The sequence below is a fragment of the Strix uralensis genome, chromosome Z (genome assembly GCF_047716275.1).
Source record: "Strix uralensis isolate ZFMK-TIS-50842 chromosome Z, bStrUra1, whole genome shotgun sequence".
NCBI classification, from domain to species: Eukaryota; Metazoa; Chordata; class Aves; order Strigiformes; family Strigidae; genus Strix; species Strix uralensis.
Window position 1 is genome coordinate 4,438,155 of NC_134012.1, and position 18,076 is coordinate 4,456,230.

General features: G+C 35.8%; 1 protein-coding gene across 2 annotated transcripts in view; it reads left to right on the forward strand.

Annotated features, from left to right (window-relative positions):
* Positions 1–17,617, forward strand: part of TMEM161B (transmembrane protein 161B) — a 54,205-nt gene extending 36,588 nt beyond the window's left edge. For both annotated transcript variants that reach the window (XM_074857160.1, XM_074857161.1), the window contains 5 exons: positions 837–977; positions 4,245–4,358; positions 5,467–5,641; positions 8,394–8,490; positions 9,350–17,617. In XM_074857160.1, coding sequence (XP_074713261.1) covers positions 837–977; positions 4,245–4,358; positions 5,467–5,641; positions 8,394–8,490; positions 9,350–9,627 — 805 coding nt within the window. In that variant the 3' untranslated portion in view covers positions 9,628–17,617. The remainder of the gene's footprint in view (positions 1–836; positions 978–4,244; positions 4,359–5,466; positions 5,642–8,393; positions 8,491–9,349) is intronic.
* Positions 17,618–18,076: the final 459 nt, after the last annotated feature.

Here is an 18,076-nt window from a genome sequence, read left to right on the forward strand (position 1 = left end):
TAACTTCTGTATAAATTTTCTGTTTAAGTGTTTGTTTATTTTTGAACTTTTGGAGTGCTTTGGCTGTTCACAGCAGCAGTTGAGTTGATGATAGTGTCTCCTGGTGGTTTATATGATGGAGATTAAGAAAGAATCTGAAATTCATGTGGATCACTAGATTTGGTTTTGCTTCCCTTTAATCTGTTTTAGTTACACATCACTTGGGTTTTTTTGTGTAATCCCACGTGTGTTAATTCTGTAATTCAGTTGATCCTGGATATTTTTTTCTGTAATTTTTTTATATACCCCATAGTTCATTGAACCAACCTATAATAAACACTTGGCGGAGACATATTAATTGGCCACATGTATGTTTTAGATAAATCAGTGAAAAACTGCAGTTACAACAGTTTGATAGAGCTTTTTAGTGGATAAAGGTAGAATGTAAGTAGTATAACTTAAATATCCATTTTGTCTTTGACCAGTTAAACTTATGATGCATCTGTTCCTCTCTTAAAAACATAATTATTAAATTCATTCTATTAGCTATTTCTGTTACATAATTTGTTGTTAATTACAATACAAAATTATTCTTTTTTGTTCTTCTCTACTAACAAATTTAACATAGGCAGTAGCTTAGGTTTTCTGTTTTTCTAGGAAATAAATAGGTGACTTGTTTTTTTTATTTTAACTCCTGATTGGTTTGTAATAATGCTGGTATTCCAGAATAAAACTATAGAATACTGTTTGCTTTTTTTATTAAATGTTAGATACTGTTGAGTTGAAAGTAGTCTCTGATACCACACTCCCACAACTTTCTCCCCAAGAAAATGCTTATTTCCTTTCTTTTCTTTTAGGGGTCCTGTGTCTAAACTAACCTTCAAATTGTTCCTGGCTGTTCTGTGTTCACTTATTGGTGCTTTTTTGACATTCCCTGGCTTGCGACTGGCTCAAATGCATCTGGATGCTCTGAATTTAGCAACAGAAAAAATAACACAGTAAGAGAAAATATATGCACATAGGTATATGCTACTCAGTCTTAAATCTTTAATGTCTGAAAACAAACAAAGCAAACTATTCCAACAAGAAGGTAGTGACTAAGACTTCTGTTGCTGCCTGCTTTTTGTATCTTGAGCAGACTTGCCACCTGCCTCCTCCAGCTCAACCTGTGCTCTGCCAGTCTGTTACATTCTTTGTCTTGTAATTAGAGCCCCGATTAAAGGAGCTTTCCTCTCCTCCTGCAAGAGCTCCACCATGAATGTTTCTGCTTACTGCTTCCTTTCCTCCATCATATCTTTTTGGAAGTTAAGATAACTTACAGGAAGTAGAGGTGCAACCACAGACTTTGTTTTTCCCCAGCCTCACCTCCAGGTGGGCATTGTGCCTTTAATAAATTTAGGATAAAATACAAAAAAAAAGATGGCCCAGAATACTTGATAAGGGTCAGGTGTTAATACCAATTTAAGGGAATATTTTCATTTTCAGCCATCCTTGAGTTTGGTAGTAAATTGTTGTCTCCAATTTAACTATTTCTCTTCAGCATTCTCTGGTTGAGGGAGCAACTCCAAATGTCTTTCATAGATCTTGAGCTTTGATGTTTAATACATGTTAATGACAGATTCTGCAGCATAGGCCATTGTGATCATTTATTTAGTCTGGTCACTTTCTTAAGAGAACCATTGTATTTTCTGATATGACAATTATTTCTGTTCAGACTGCATTTTTTTTTTTTAATTTCCCCCCCAAAGTGCTCAGCTTTAAAATTAATCTGTGTTTAAGGGGGGTCCTTCACTCTTGGTAAATTTATAAGCAAGTACTCTGTGTTATTCTTGCACTTATTGTAGTTGAATGCATCCAGGTACAGCTGCAAGCTGTTGACTTGTATCTGCTGTTAACTTTCTATCTATGTGTAGACTGTGACTGAGTCACTTCCTAATCTGTTCTTTTCAGCTAAATAAACTGCTTAGTTTTTTTCTTTTTATGGTTCTCAATATTTTAAAATTTCTTTTGCCTTTTCTGTAAATATCCTGTAATTTTCCAGCATCTTCCTTGATTTGTGGACATGAGATTCTAGGCAGAAATATAAAATCTCTGAAACAGAAGTTCATTAATCAAGAACTAAAAGAGTAATTAATATCCAGTAGAATGGGGTTATGAAAAATAAATCTTCTCTAACTTCTCTAATGTTTAGAGGATATTGGAACTGGTTGTTGAACATTGTGCAACACCAAACAAATTCTTTTCAAAAGTCTGCCAATACTTTGACTATTCAACTGAAACAATATAAAAATTATGTTAAATGTATTAAAACTTGGTCAGATATCAATGTAATTAGGTAAGGCAATTATAAACAAAGAATCATTGTCGAGTGATAGGTTCTAATTGGCCTGTAGAGATCGGTATTTGCCCTTAGTGATGGTTTTTTATCAATGAGTAAATCGTTATTGACTGTTTGCAGTTTTTTGTCAGTGCCTAAAGGGAAGTAGTAAATGAGGATGACGTGTCACTGATACAGAGCTCTCTAATTTGGGTGTAGGAAAACAATGCCATTCTCTGCAGTCAAATACATGCTCTACTTTTGAAACCAAACCAAACCAAACCAAACCAAACCAAACCAAACCAAACCAAACCAAAACCTTCTAAATCCCCAAAGCTTCCCAAAAAAACCACCAGCCCCTAAACTCCCCTCAAAAAACAACCCCAAAAAAAGAAAAAAAAGAACAAACCACATTCTGTTACAGAATGGGAGACTTAACTTACAGGGAACACTGACCAAAAAAAAAAAGGAAGGGTTAATGATTAACTACCACTTCATTAATACGTTCAAAATTATTAATATGGTTCTTTTATGTATATAGACTGTAATTTTGGGGGGGATAAAGAGAATAAAAATTGTATTCCTTTTGGTTTTGATAGCTGCTTTGATTTTTTTCTTTAGCAGCAGTATCCTCCTATGCATATATTTTGAAGTCGTCTTAATCAATTTGTACCATTTTTGTACACATTCCCTCATTTTCCAGAGCCTGCTTCAAGAGTCTTTCAGCCTTTCTCTCTGTACTCAAAAAACCAGAAAGGGATTCTTGCCACCCTTTGGCACATTCCAGTCCATTAACTCTGTAGGATGTCTTAAATAAGTAGAAGTTCAGGTAAAATGCTTTCACAAGTTACTGAAATGTTTTGGACTGTTCTTTGATGCTGTCATGTTCCCTAGCAACGCTGAATAACTAGCAGTGCTTATTTCTTCATCAGAAACCAATGATTTAACTGTGTGTGTGATGAAACATGCAAACATTTTAATGGTTATAGGAAGCTTGGTAGTTTGAAATCAGTAAGGTCTTGTGTTCTTCAGAATAACTTCTGATTACCTCATTTTTTCTATAGTGTAGAAGCACTCTGGTCGGAAATGGAAGTATAGACAAGCTGATTCTGTTAGCAAGGAAGCATTGCACTAGCAAAACCACCAGGTCTACAGCACTGAAGTCTTCAACGTTTTTTGTTTCTTTTTAGTAATGACAAATGATTGGTATATGGGGTTCAAAAGTGAAGAAGGATCTTAATTTCAGGAAAAACTCCAGAAAACTATCTCCTCTTTTTAAATTCTGCTGTTTGTTTTGTACTCAAAGATTACAAAAGAGTACTACTTTTACATTAACTGTGCAGTTTTGTGCAATGCTTTTAAAATTGAATAGCTGTGCTGGCTTCCCCCCCCCCCCCCCCGAGTATCTTTAATTGAATGTAAGTACCAAGTTTCATTTAGTTAAGGTTCCTAAGTAAAAATCTTCATTAAACTGGGAAATTTGAACTCTGGGAACTGTTTCCCCTGGTCTGTATAGATAATGTAAATTAACCTGAGTACATTTTTAATAAAGCAAAAATGTACTAACATGGCAGCATATTCCCCATAATTATGCGAGATGCTGACTCTAGATTAAAACTTTAATAGCTAGTGCAATAGCTTGGTGTTAATGCCATTGTATGGAAATTTTCAACAACTATCTTTTACTATAGTGTGGCATAATGCAGGTAGCTCCTTTGGTTAGATTGTTTGGAATAAATCAAGTTTTCAGATATTCTAAGAGCACTTTTTTAAAGCCACAAGCAGTGTGATTTCACAGTATGTAATATTTCTGTTAGGGAAGTAATTTTTAGTTACCTATCTCCCAACTATTTTAAAATTTGGATTTCTCCTTTTGAATCTATACCCCCAGTTTCAACAGTATGGTAATTGTATTTAATAATGTCCCCCCTCTTTTTTTTTCTTTCAGAACACTGCTGCATATAAACTTCTTGGCACCTTTATTTATGGTTCTACTGTGGGTAAAACCAATCACTAAGGACTACATTATGAACCCACCTTTGGGCAAAGAGAGCGTCCCTTTGTAAGATTCCCTTTAAAGATTTTTTCTGGGGTTTTGAAACAAAACCGTAAGTCTAAGTAGTGCCCTATGAAAGTCACAGAAACATGAAAGACTTAAAATTTCATAGCATCTGCTGTCAAAGGTATTGGGGAAGTTACAGCTGAGCTCTAAAGAGCTTCTGTTATTTCATAAGAACGAGAATTAGTTGCAGAGTGTTGAATGTTAAGGTGGTGGTGTCCAAAAAGCTGCTATCTTCTGGCATCTCTTTGGCAGTGATGGGTTGTTCTTCCTCGGGGTGGAATACCACCTCACTGGTACCGTCTGGAACTTTCTCTCTTACATAGTGGTGTAGGAGAGGAGTGATTTTGCTGAAGACAGTTGAGATACACTGGCATGAGAACTGACCTAAGCAATTTGTCTTGAGATCTATGTGTAGATGAAGTGCATGTGGAATTGATAGCTAAAATATTTAAAACATAAAAATGGAAAGAATTTTCAAGAAGAGTGGTATCTGAAATAAATATTGTATAAGTAGCATAGGTGATTGTCAGTATTAGTCTAGATAATTCACAATAGTGGTACTCAAATAGACTTGAAACAGGTACGATTGGCTGATGCATTTATTGCTTTCTAAGTCTAAGATACACTTCTAAGGTGATTCTGTGACCACTGAACTATTACATAAAACATCGCAAATATACATATTTTGTGGTTCCATTTTGTTCCTCAGTTTATCTTAAAATGAAGGTTGTGCTATAACAGGGTATCTAAGGCAACTGAAGTACACATCTGCTATCTAGAACTGTGTGTCTTGAAACCTGTAATTATTTGAGTGAGCTTGTTTTTTAGTGTCCTATCTTCAGTATTCAGAATTTAAGCATTTAAGAGCTATTCTTATTTACAGACAAATGGATACCAATTTGGATCTAATAGGGGTACTAAGAAGTAGCAGTAGAGGGAGAAGCGAAGGGCAAAAGTGAATATTACTTGCACATGAACTTCATAACTGTAGATTGTGCATTGTTTTTGACAATATGCTTCAAGATTTCTTTACAGGTGATACAAACAAGTAACTCTGTAGCAATAGATGACCTTTGGGAAACATCATTACCCTTTTTTTTATCCACAGAATGTCAGAAGACACATTTGACACCCTGAGGTTGTGGATTATAATCCTGCTGTGTGCTTTACGATTGGCTATGATGCGTCATCATTTACAGGCCTATCTGAATCTAGCCCAGAAAAGTGTGGATCAAATGAAAAAGGAAGCTGGCAGAATAAGTGTGGTTGATTTACAGAAAATGGTAAGTATGGTGGCACTGAGGTTACATCTTTGGAGCGCTCTGTCAGTAAAAAGGCTTTTCTTCCAGTTTATGTATTCTGTGGCACCAGAGCTGAAATCCGAATGAACTTTCCTAAACTGTATCTCCTATAAAAATAGCATAATTACAGAGAAACTCTGCAAACTAAAATATGCAGAGATGTATCATCCATATTATGTAGATTGCTTGTCTTAAATTATTTGGAAGTTGTTATAAAAGATCCCTTCATGACTTGTTCTTTACAAATAAGTACAAATATGGTGTGTTTCTTTTCAGCATGGATAGGCCTTGGGGAGTGCACAGGGTTAGTGGTGATCTGTAGCTACAACATGTTAAAAAAAAGAAGTTGAATTTAGAGAGGAGGGTAAAATACTGTTACCTAATCACAACTTTGATTTTTAAATTGAGGCAAAATTTAAGGTAAGGTGGTTATATTTTGGGATGAAATGAGACATGTCTAATTCTGTCAGAATTCTCAATTGCATGAGCCTAGTTACAAAACTGTCTGCCCACCTTGTTACTGTGGCAAAGGAAGAATTTGTTGTTTTTTTTTTTTAAAGAAAAGTAATAAAACATCCCATCAACAAACTGAGGAGGTAGAAATTCATAAGCTTGTTGTAGAATGGTGTTGTGTGTTTGAAAAATAAGCTTACATTTCTAGTGTTGCATGATGGTGCTGCCTGATGATCCTGCTGAGTTGGGGAGTACTGCAGGAAGAATATTGAAAGTATACCATAAGACAAAGATTCCCCTCTTAGGATTGTCACTATTACTTACAATCTTGTCCTTGGCTTCACTGAGTATCTGGCGGTTGTAAGTGGACTATGCAATAGTTATTTACAAACAAAGTGGCTAGCAATTTGCTTCAGAAAAAAGGTTAGGAAATACATGTAGCAGCAACTGGTTAAGACAGAACTGTGCTGAATGCTGTGAAAGCATAATTTTAGCTCTGGGAGCTTTCATCCTATCTGTAAAACAGTAATGTCTTTTCTGTGTGGTGTTTCCTAAATCTGTTTATCCAGTATCTCCATATCTTCTCTTTGAGAAGGCCGTAGCCACTAAATGAAGTCCTGTCTTGTTTTACTAGCCATGTCTGCTTTATCTTTTTCTGGAACTTCTGCCAGTAAAGTCTTTGCTATCTGTCATCCTACAGTGATCATTACTTTTTATTTTGTTCTTTTTATCAGATTCCATCAATTACCTTACAATATTTTTTGTCTCATGCTTTTTCTTCTGTCAGTGTCTTACTGCTTTTTCTTCTCATCTTAGTTTGTTGATGCTTGCTCATCACAAAGCCCTTTGAGGTTTTAGAGGTATTTCCAAAAATGTCATGTCTGCCTTCATCTCTTTTGCCTTCCTGTATTCTGTTCTTCTCTAAAATCCAGATAGCTTTATTTCATTGCTTGCTTGCTATTGATTTTATGACTTTTTTCCTTCTTTATTTGGTCACGTCTTTTAGGTCAGTAGCTTATATCAAATACATAATGTAACAATCTTGAGAAAGATGGAACAGATTGGGAGCGAGGGAAGGGATAAATCTGAGTGGATTTCAAAGAAACATAATGTATACCTGAAATAAAGACCATTTAAATGCTGTTATTGATCAACTTCTAATGAAAAATCATCTTGTCATTGTTTTTAAAATACTGGTGTTTCACAGTTGGAAATTTAAAAATATCTTGCTTTTGAAAAGAAACTGCAATATTAACCAAACTTTCATTTACTTTTTATGAGGCTTTGGACTGTGACCACTACTTCATTTCTGAAATGGGATTTAGTTTGTAAATCACTGGGGACTTTAAAAATTAAACATATATTTAGCTTTGATTCTGGTCTTGTTACCATAAAAGCCATCAGAGGGACTCTCTAAGAGTCGTTCTGGAGCTGTAGAAAGCAGGCATTCTTTACTGCAGCGCTGGGCGCACACGCACACGCAGAGGTGAGCGCACCTCTGGTCTAGAAGCGGCAGCTAATAAACAGATCATACATATTCATAATTTTCCTGAGAAATGAGTTACATATGCATTAGATTTCCTGGAACTAATTACAATATCTGCATCCTAATTACGCATGCGCTTTCTCACTGGGTAGGGGTCTCCGGTGTCTGCTGGTTGACCTCCGTGCTCACGCAGGAGGTGTTGTGCAGCTGTGTTGTGTCTTGAGCTGGTTTGTTTTAATTTGTCCTGACCTTGTTCCTGTTATCTTCAAGAATAGGCCCTGACTGTCTTATTACTGTCTTATCTTCAAACCCCTTTCTTCTTCACAAAAGCACCAACCTTCAGCTGTGTCTGCACATACGAGAAGCTACATTGACATTGACCTACTTCATTCTCAAAAAAAATGTTTAGCAAGATGAAGAGGAAAAAAAAAATTGTTAGCAAGACGTTTTGGCTTATGTTTCATTGAAATAGGAATCTTTCAATGATGACATGCAGTTTGCAGAAGCAAAATTGATTCTGTTCATTTTAACAAAACTGATGCTTTTAATTATTTCCTTTCAGCACTTCCTCTCAGATTTGTAAATGGCCTGAAACTAGAGTTCATTATAGGGATTTCTTCATTGGGTCATTTGAAGACAATATGTCACATGCCAAGATGTGCTAGAAAACTTTTAAAACAGCTTTAATGCATAAATGCTGTTTTTTTAATAAATTGCTTGTTTTTCCTAGACATGTTCATAAAGGTTTGCTTTGATCAGCCAGAACTCATGAATTACTCTCTTCTGTTTTCCCAGGTGGCTCGGGTATTCTATTATCTTTGTGTAATTGCACTGCAGTATGTTGCACCATTGGTAATGCTCCTTCACACAACTCTGCTCTTGAAAACACTAGGTAGGCAAAATTGGATCAACAAAAATGTGTTCTGTTCTACACAGGCCTTTTATATTTTCACCTTACTAAAGGAAATTAGAATGTACGGGTACTTGCAGTACAGAAATACATCGTAGTTTCCAGCAATTTAAAACATACTGATGTGTGGCTTTTAAGCAGTCCTCTTGCTGATTTTGATATCTTTCAATTATTTGCTAATTTATTTGATTTATTTGTGAGAAACTGTGTAATACAACCAATTAAGCTGTTTACTTTTGTTGAAATACTTGTCTTTCAAAAAATATTTGTAAAGTGAGCTGTATAAAAATTTGTTGATTTAACCTTATGAGCATGTTAAAGGACTTTTTTTCAGCTTTTTGATCTTAAGTAGGAGTTTTGAACTGAAATTGTGAGATATGGGGGTTCATTTCATTATTGGGACATCTGATGTCACTCTGGGTTGTTTGGGTTTTTTTTTCTTTCTGGTGAGGGATGTCTTTCACAGCCTGCCGTGCAGTCGTGGCATTCTTTTTGCAAAATGTCAACTGAAAGAGCTTTATTAAGCTGTGATTCATCCCGTTCTGGAGTAGACATTTACATCTGGTGAGATGAATCGTACCCAACACTGACAGGGGTCCCACGGCAACTATATCACATGTAGATTTTAGGAGGTCAAAAAGTAAGATGAATCCTACCCTAATAGCTTACTAGTGTGATCAGGAAGCCATGCAGATGAATACAGTTAGTATTTACTAATTTATAAAAAATTAATATTTTTTTTGGTGTGTGGAAAAATATGTATAAGGTGATCTATAGAGTGATAGAAATAACAACTTGAATTTAATTGTACAAAAATCTGTTACTCGTTTCTTTTTAACAGGTAATTATTCTTGGGGCATCTACCCGGAATTGAATTCTGACAGTCCAATAGAAAACAGTCTGCTTCCCAGTTCAGTTCATTCTGAGTCTCCACCTGCTGATGGAAAGATGAAAGTAACTGTAGTACAAATAACAATGGCTTTGGGAAGCCTAAAGAATATTTTCACTCCTCTGCTGTTCCGGGGACTCCTGTCTTTCCTCACCTGGTGGATTGCTGCTTGCCTCTTTTCTACAAGCCTTTTTGGGCTTTTCTATCACCAGTACCTGACTGTGGCATGAACAGGTCAACTGACAAAGCAAGTGTGAGGTCAAATATTAGATACAAACCCAGGTACCCAAGAGGAGATGAAGAGAAAAGAAGAAAACTATATATGAAGAGAAAACATATCAGAATTTTTTTTAAACACTTCCTCTGTGTTCTCAGGGTGAATATTCTTATAATGTTTAAAATCCCAACTGGGTTTGTTACTTTTGTTACCCAAATGGTAGGTAACTAATTGGATTATAGTATCGGGACTGACTGACGTTATTGTGTGGCAGGTGGTGGTGAGCATGCTGAAAAGATACGACCTCTGAGTATCTTCGTTTTCATAAACAGCAAGCCAACCTCAAAACTTTGTGTTTTAAGCATCAACAGTCAGTGACTGAACTGTGTTAGGAGGGTACTGGTTATAGTGGTGGTGGCTGCCTATCGATTAAATCTTGAAACTGAGCCATAGGAAGGAGAGAGGGGATGTAAAAAAAATTCTGTTGGATAGCTATCAATCACTTTTCTCCATGAAAAATGAAATAATCCAACAGGACAAAAGAGATACTGTATATTACAGTAAGGAAAGTTGTATAAAATTTAAATTTAACAGGAATAGATGTATGGACCTGACAGGTATTGCTGCCTAAATATTTTGCAGGAATGCTTGTACAGTAAGAGGAGAGTTTTAAAAAATAAATTATTTCAGTCCCTGCAGTCATTTTGAAGTAATGGCCATCTGTATTGGTGCTAATATTGATCCACAGATTCCATTTGGATCTTTTAAATTTCTTCTTTTTAGGTAATAGATAAATTCCATTGAATTCACAAAATAAGAGAAGATTAGTGACACCAATCAAACATTTCAAAACAAAACAGTTTAATCCTGCTGACTGAGAGTGTATGTATCTGTGTAATGTACATATAAATATATATTATATATTAAATATATAATATATATGAAGTTATAAAATATGGAATCTTTATTTTAAATTACTGAATGTATCTTACAGGGCCGTGGGAGAGGGATGTATGTGTATCTAGTAATTTCAAGATCCCTTTTGAAATGAAAATTAAATTTTTTTTGAAAGTGCAGTTGAAAGGGCTATTTGTTTTTGGTGCCTCTTCAAAGGTACTTAGCTATACTACAGAACTTATGCTGTGTTGGAAAAAAAGATCTGCTTAAACTGTTAATCTTGAAATTTCTGCTTTGTCAGATCATCATCGTTTGCCACTCTAATCTGTGTTAATTTGGCCATGTAGTAATAACTAATATCTCTTGGCTTCAGAAATAGATTTTCTGTATAATAAAACAGCTATAGTAAGGAGGAGCAAAGCATTAACTACAAGTTTTGCTTAACTGGAGGGATAGATTCCAAGTATAAAACCATTGCAAAACAAAGTAGAATGACAGTTTTTCAGATGTTTTGTGTAATTGCAAAACAGAAATGGGAATTTATATGCAGTAGCTTTTTTAAAAAGTTAATATTACACTTTGCAGAGGTCAGTGGGTTTTTTAAATTAATACTAGCTGTTTTTATGTTACTGTTCTTTTGAATTTGTGTACAGCTTTGGCATATAATAAGCATTTATAAATGGAAAAGCTTAACTAAATATTTAATATGTAGCAAACCTACCATATGGGAAAACAAAGTGTCAATGAATGCAGAAAATCAAGAATTAAGCTGGTGATAAATTGTCTTACTATGTTGAATGCCTTTTAAGTTATTTATTAGTTTATTAAATTGCATTTACTGCTACTAGGGAAAGATCTGTGTACACCAGCTAGTACCTACCGCATGCGTTTGGGATGTCTGAACACCTTGCATGATTCTACCGGTTTCACTGCAGTATCGTATTTCAGTGCTGCTGGTGCTGCAAGCTTTGTTTTTTCACACCAGCTTTTCATAACTAACAGGGACAAAGGCATATCTGTGTGAATTGGCCTGAAGAAAAATATTTGACGTCATAGATTCAGATCTCAAAACATTCATAGGAAACGTCTTTCAGATGAATAGAATGACAAAATATGACAGGTCCAGCAATACTGGAACCACTTTCTATTAGTTTGAGATGTAACATTAATAGTACTATTAACAGGGCCAGCTTTTAAGTTTTGGTTAAGTATCCAGTGTAAATGTTTTATTCTGGAAAATAAAACAGTATAGTGCAGTTTGATTCTGATAGTGAACTTGGCTGAAGAAACTCACTATATAGGAGATTTAACCTGTTGTTGCAATCTGAAGGATAGGAATAAACTTTGGCTGAAAAATAAGACTTCAAAATAATATTAAGTAACAGAGTTTCTGTTGGCATAGGTATTTATTCTGAAAGCTTACAAGTAAAAGTGAACTGTAGTTATATAATATTGCATTCAGCAAAGGTAATTGGTTGTGTGTGTAGCTGAGCTTCACAGAACTTTTGTAAGAGCTCATGCTGTCTAATTCTTCAGACGTCACACTGATCACAGTGAAAAGTAGGCACCTGGATGTTGCTAACGTTCAGATCAGCGCTTCTGGCCACTGGTGTTTCACTGTTCCGCAGAACTGAATGGCTGACCTTCTGGTCATCTGAGTGGGAGATGGTCTTTCTTTGGCTCCATTTAATCCTTACGTGAGTCTAGGAGGCTTATTAAAAACTAAAGTATAGCAATAAATGCCTTTGAAATGTGAGGTGACAGTGAAACTAGAGGGAGCGTATTGCTATGGTTGTGAGCAGTGCTTCCTACAACTACGTGATAGGCTCAAAAGTGACTTTTAAAGTAAAATAGCAACCCTGATAGTCCTGAATTCGGTGTATATTATGTAATCTTCAAAGAAGTATCTGCTCACTTCTTTAGTAAGTTCCTTTAAAACAGCAGCTGGCAGATGCTTTTATTTTTTTTTTTCCATGGAGACCTTTATCAGCTCCTGGGGGAAAAAAAAGGCATCTTGCAGAAATGGAAAAGTAGGTAAAACATGACTGAAGGGTTAGTAGTTTTTATTCAGGATTCTTGAACATTTTGTCTTGCTTTTTGCCCAGTACCTACTTAATTTCGGAGAGGTTTTTAGAGGGAAGGGTGCCTTTGACAAAGAATTGATGTTTCTTTTTCTTTCTTTCTTTCTTTCTTTCTTTCTTTCTTTCTTTCTTTCTTTCTTTCTTTCTTCCTCAATTCAGATCTCCCTTTCTCACTCCAGTAATGTGACTTGGTAGTTTGACTGCTTTTTCCTATCCACAGCTTTTTCCCTGCGTTCCCTACACAGGACTGACTGGGCTAAATTAGTTCAGGATTATATTTTGGTTTTTATTGTTTTGGTTTAACTTAATCTGTTTTTGAAGGATTAATTCCTTTAAATAGTTAACTAACTTTGAATTCCAGCTGAAATGTGAACAAACTTGTTAACGATTGCTTAAACACTGCACTTTTGTTATGGAAGTCCCTTTAGACAAAGTGTTAAGATAGTGAAAAATCCAAGTCTTCCAGCAGTTCAGAGAAGTCCAAACATAACAATTGGACTATTTCTGAGCTTAGAGAAGTTGATTAGGAAAAGAAGAATGATTATAACAAGACTACTCTTCCACTGTGTAGATTATGTTCTTGGGCAGCACTTGTCTTCTTTTGATACCTTCTCAAGCTATAGGATTTGCCAAGTTTTGAGGTATTTTTAGCTGCAGTTTTCCTCTTCCACACTTCTCTTGCATAAGAATCAACAGATAAAGTAATGGGGGAAAACAGGTAGTATCAGTAAAAGAGAACATCCTTGTACAGAAGGACAAGATTTAGAAAATCCATTTATATGGCACTTGTTCTTCACCTTCTTTGAGTCACAAGTACTGGAGGATGTATGAATAGAGATATGTGCTTACTTGGGTTGTAACATCAAACTCGCCTATGAACAAAATGCCACCAAGGTACTTGAACACAGCAATTAGGTATCATAACCTCAGCGTATAAAATGGTTAGTGAGTACGGAAATTTCAACTAACCACAAAGGAACAATTAAAAGTTTTATATTTTGTCACAGTAACTACAGCTAAATGGGAATAGAGGTCTTGGATTTACCGCACAGAAAATTTAAAGTATCCGATCTTAAAGCTGTTGGAAGGCTCTGCAAGGTAAAAGGCTTTATGCCTCTTTATTTTAAAAGGCCCCTGTTTTCCTTTTGAACATTAGCTTGTTTCTCCAGAGGAGGTTTTGAAGTTTTTAAATACTATGCTTCATGTTTTGTCATAGGACACAAGTTGCACATTCATTTGTTAGCCACAAAAATTCCAGACTTAACCCCACAGTTCATTTTGTCACTACGAAGTTGCTAGAATGTTTTAGTTAAGATTGAAGAATTAAGTGCATGGTGAAAATGGAAACACCGAGTGAATATGAGTCCAAAGAACATTGTGTTTTCTCTTGGAGAAATACTTCTATTACAGCTGAGCAAAATCTTGACAGAGGAAGGCAACAGCAGGTCACTTGTATCCTAAAGCAAATATTAAACGTGAATGTTTACCATTATGAGTAAATAAGACTGTTATTTTCAGCATCTGCAGCCTAAGTCCTAAATCCCAAATGGTAAATTAAGAGCAATATTTTGACCTCACTGATATTACTCAAAAGAGCACCTAGGCAACAAGTATTGAAGCCAAATGTCTGATCTTAAGCAAGCTGATGCAGAGTAGTCAGTCTGTGCTTTGGAGTGATTTTTGTGCCACAGCAGCTTTCGGAAGGTCTGCCATGCTTTGTGGCTGTGGCAGTGCAGGCACTGGAATGGATGGCATGTCTAAGCTCCACTCCTAATACTAGACTAGACTAGAAGGGTCTTTCTCCTCTGTGGGAGAGATCGTGAGGCCAAGATGTTATTTCAAGGCTGCTTTTACTGACATCTGTTTATGCTGCACTTAACTTTTTCAAGTCTCTCACTGTGGACTGCCAGGGGAGTAATGCTGCACTGGACATTGTTTTGCATGCCAGTGTATATGTATTTTTATAGCTTTGATTTAAATGGCGTTTTTAATGGAAATTATTTTTAATTCTGATACCATGGACCATCTTTTCATTTTTTTAATTAATATCAGTGCCTGCAACTAGAAGTCAAATACTTCTACACTGAATTTTTTTTAAAACTTGATGTCCAGACTGAAGTATTAACAAGTATGCAGTTTTCTATTGAAGTGTGAAATCCACCTGTAAATACCAAACGTTCCATATGTGATCACACATCAGTCAAGAATCCTTATTTCGATTTGCAGCATTTCTCTCAACAACAGTGCTATCTGTATGACTCTGCTATTTATAAAACAAACCAACACCTCAGTAGAGTTTTGAGAGTAGCTTTTTACAAAGTCCTTAGTAGTAGGCCACTTCTGTTTGTTATGATGCTGCTAAGTATTTTTTAAAACCTGGCTTAAAATATCTTGTGCTTAAAGTCAACCTTGCTCTCTTTTCCTCTGTTCCTTGTAACTCTGCTTGCTGTATATGTTCTAAGCTTCAAGAATGCATATTTGTAGTATTTTTGATAAAAACCTAGGACGAAGAAAAACGCACAAAAAATTTTATTTCGTAATTACAGTTCATACCCATGTCATGATGTGCCAACAAGCAGTTTTTATTTTTCCCGTCTTCAATCATTCCTTTGTCCCGTTGTTAACAATCTTGCATGTTTTCAGTATGTAAGGTTTCCTAGGAAGAATACATGTGGGGAAATACTCTGTAATAGCAATCACAGGAAACTTTGTCTAATGTGTCAGTCTTTCCATTTATGTGAGCGAATATTAATGTAAAGATGCTATTAAATAATTTAAACATAAAATTTCTCATAAGGTAGACTTGTTACAAATTGCACAGGGAACATCCTCCAAGTTGTAAATATTTTACTTTAAATATGTCTCTGCTGGGAACACATGTAAGTTCAGTGTTGTTGTTCTGTTGATAGTCTTTTTTTGTCTTTTTAAGTGAAAAGCACGTAGTACTTCCTACTCTAGAACAAACTGAAGAACAAAAGACTCCTCTCCCTTCATTTCAGTATTTGCCAAATGGGAAAGACTCTGATGTTACTTATGTAAATTCTAGCTTCCTCTTATTGCTAAAATCACTGTTAAAACGCGATTTTTATAGTTAACAGCTTTACAAGTATTAAGACCGTCATGCTTTGCAGTGAAGATGGTGTCAGATGGTTGTTGCATTATATTGACCTGTCCTGACTGGTGTTGCATTACCTGCTGTTTCAAAAAAAAATTTGTCTTGTTTGCTTTATGCTTTAGATGTTCATCGGGATCTGTGAACAGGGGAGCGCAGCACATGTTGGAAAAGCTGGGGAGTTGCTCTGTTTTGGGTCGGGGTTTTGTGGGTACTTATTGGTTGGTGGGTTTTTTTTAGTCAGTGTGGATAATATTGAGGTACAATTACTACAAATAATAAACAATCTACAGTAACACTGCATTCTTTTTGTACACTGTAGACTAAAGTGCCTAAACATGGGTGGTCTCTAGAAGACATGCTTTCAATTTCTTGCGTGTACCTTTGTAGTTATTTTGCTACATAATAGAAGGTTAACTTTTGGAAAGAAAATTCAAGGCCTCCTAGCCCTTAAAATGCATTTTGCTATAGAATTATTGTTTCCTTAGAGTTTTTGGTATATAGAATGTCCGTGTGTTTTTATGGGTTATTACACACTGGAGGCAAATAATATTTTTAAGAAATCTTTTCCATTCATGTTACTTTAATGATAATCTAACAGCTTTGCCCACTACCTGACTGGTAATATAACACCCCGCTGCCACCTGTGCATTTAGTTTTCTTTTTTCGTGACTGAGGGAGAGGACTTGCACAATTCTGAAAGGGTTGACTTCAACGAAGTGTTGTAGTGACACCCAGGGTGCTGTTTATGCCCCCGTTGCACAGGCACATGGGTGATTTCAGCCGGGTGAGTGTAGTTCCGCTTGAGCTCAGAAAGGCTGCACTGAAGTTCACCACATCCATATGGATTTGGGGCACAAAGAGCACAAAAGAGCTGGATTGTAACATGGGCTGGCTGGCACCCAGCAAAGCAGCTCCAAAAGAAGGCACAAGTAACGCCTTGTACTGATTTTGTAGCTGTTAGGGTATTGAATAGTGAAACCACCCTTACCTTTCAGCCGCTTCCCCACCTCGGAGAATGGTAAGAGCTGAAAGCGAAACCTGCCTGGTCTGGTTCAGGAGGGAAGTTTAAAAAAAAGTGAGGAAACAGCAGGTGCCTAATCTTGAGTTAATTATCCATTCTAAATGTGAAGTGCTTGTAAATTGAGACGGTGTTGCTGATTCAAATCTACCAAAGTAAGCTTTCCTCTGAGGAAGGCTTATAAAAACATTTTGAGCTTTTAGCTCTAAAAAGTGGCTGTAGTAATCTGTACTGTATATAGTACACCGTTGGGGAAAACTTGCTCCAGTAAGCTTACTAAACATTTCCTTACACTATGTGTAAGAAATTACATTGCTTTTTTTACTGTAGAGCATTTAATAAGCTGGTTTTGTCTTGCTTAATGTTACCATGTATCAGGCACCATTTTATTAATGTGAAAATAATAAGAATTGGTTTGTCATCTAAATGCCTAAATTCCTTTAACATCAGCAAATTTTGCAAAGTGAAGCAAGATTACACCTTCTTATTCCACATTAATTCTGTTGAAATGTTATAATTTAACTTTGTTTTTATAATGCACACATTATTCAAATTAAATTTATACCTATTAGTTGCTAATGGTAACACCACAGCAAAACTAAGAGAAACTGTGATATCTGCTGTATATCAACTGCCCCATCAACTTGCTTGCCTTTGTAAAGCGTTGATCCGTGTTAGACATCTGATGTCTACTGCAGTGATGCTCATATAGTATTTTAGCATCCCTACATGTACTCTGCATGCCTTGCGTTTGTGCACTGTAAAAGGATAGACTGTTTTACAGTACTCACTCTAGGTTTAAAAAAACTTGCATTGTTTTATATAGTATTTCCCATATCCAAAATAGGACAATTTCTAAAGCCAAAGATCAATAAATGTTTATTGTCTATCAGTGTGATTTTTTTTTTTTCCTATTTTGTATGATACATCCCACTTGTGATAAACTTGTGCAAAATCTCCAGGTTTGTGAAAGAACGTGTGGTAACCATACTTTTTCTCAGTTTCTATGCTAGCCTAAATTGTTTGTCTTTTTTAGAAATATTTGAGTAGGCCGTTTATCCCCACCTTGTTTGGGGGTGCAGCAGAATAAACAATTATCTAGTATAAATGCAGATAATGTCTTATTCAGGTGGATAACAGTTTACCCACAAAGAACCACTTACAGATTTGATATAAATGTTTTCATTTCTGAGTGTTTCACAATTAAAATTTGGGAACAATTTAACTTCCTTTGAAAAAGATTGGCTGTACACCATGGTGAGTAGAGGAAATTCCGAGTTTCCCAGTACACTCACAGGATTTTTTCTTGACTGTCACCCTTCCTGATAGGAAACCACTTAAAAAGGGGTTG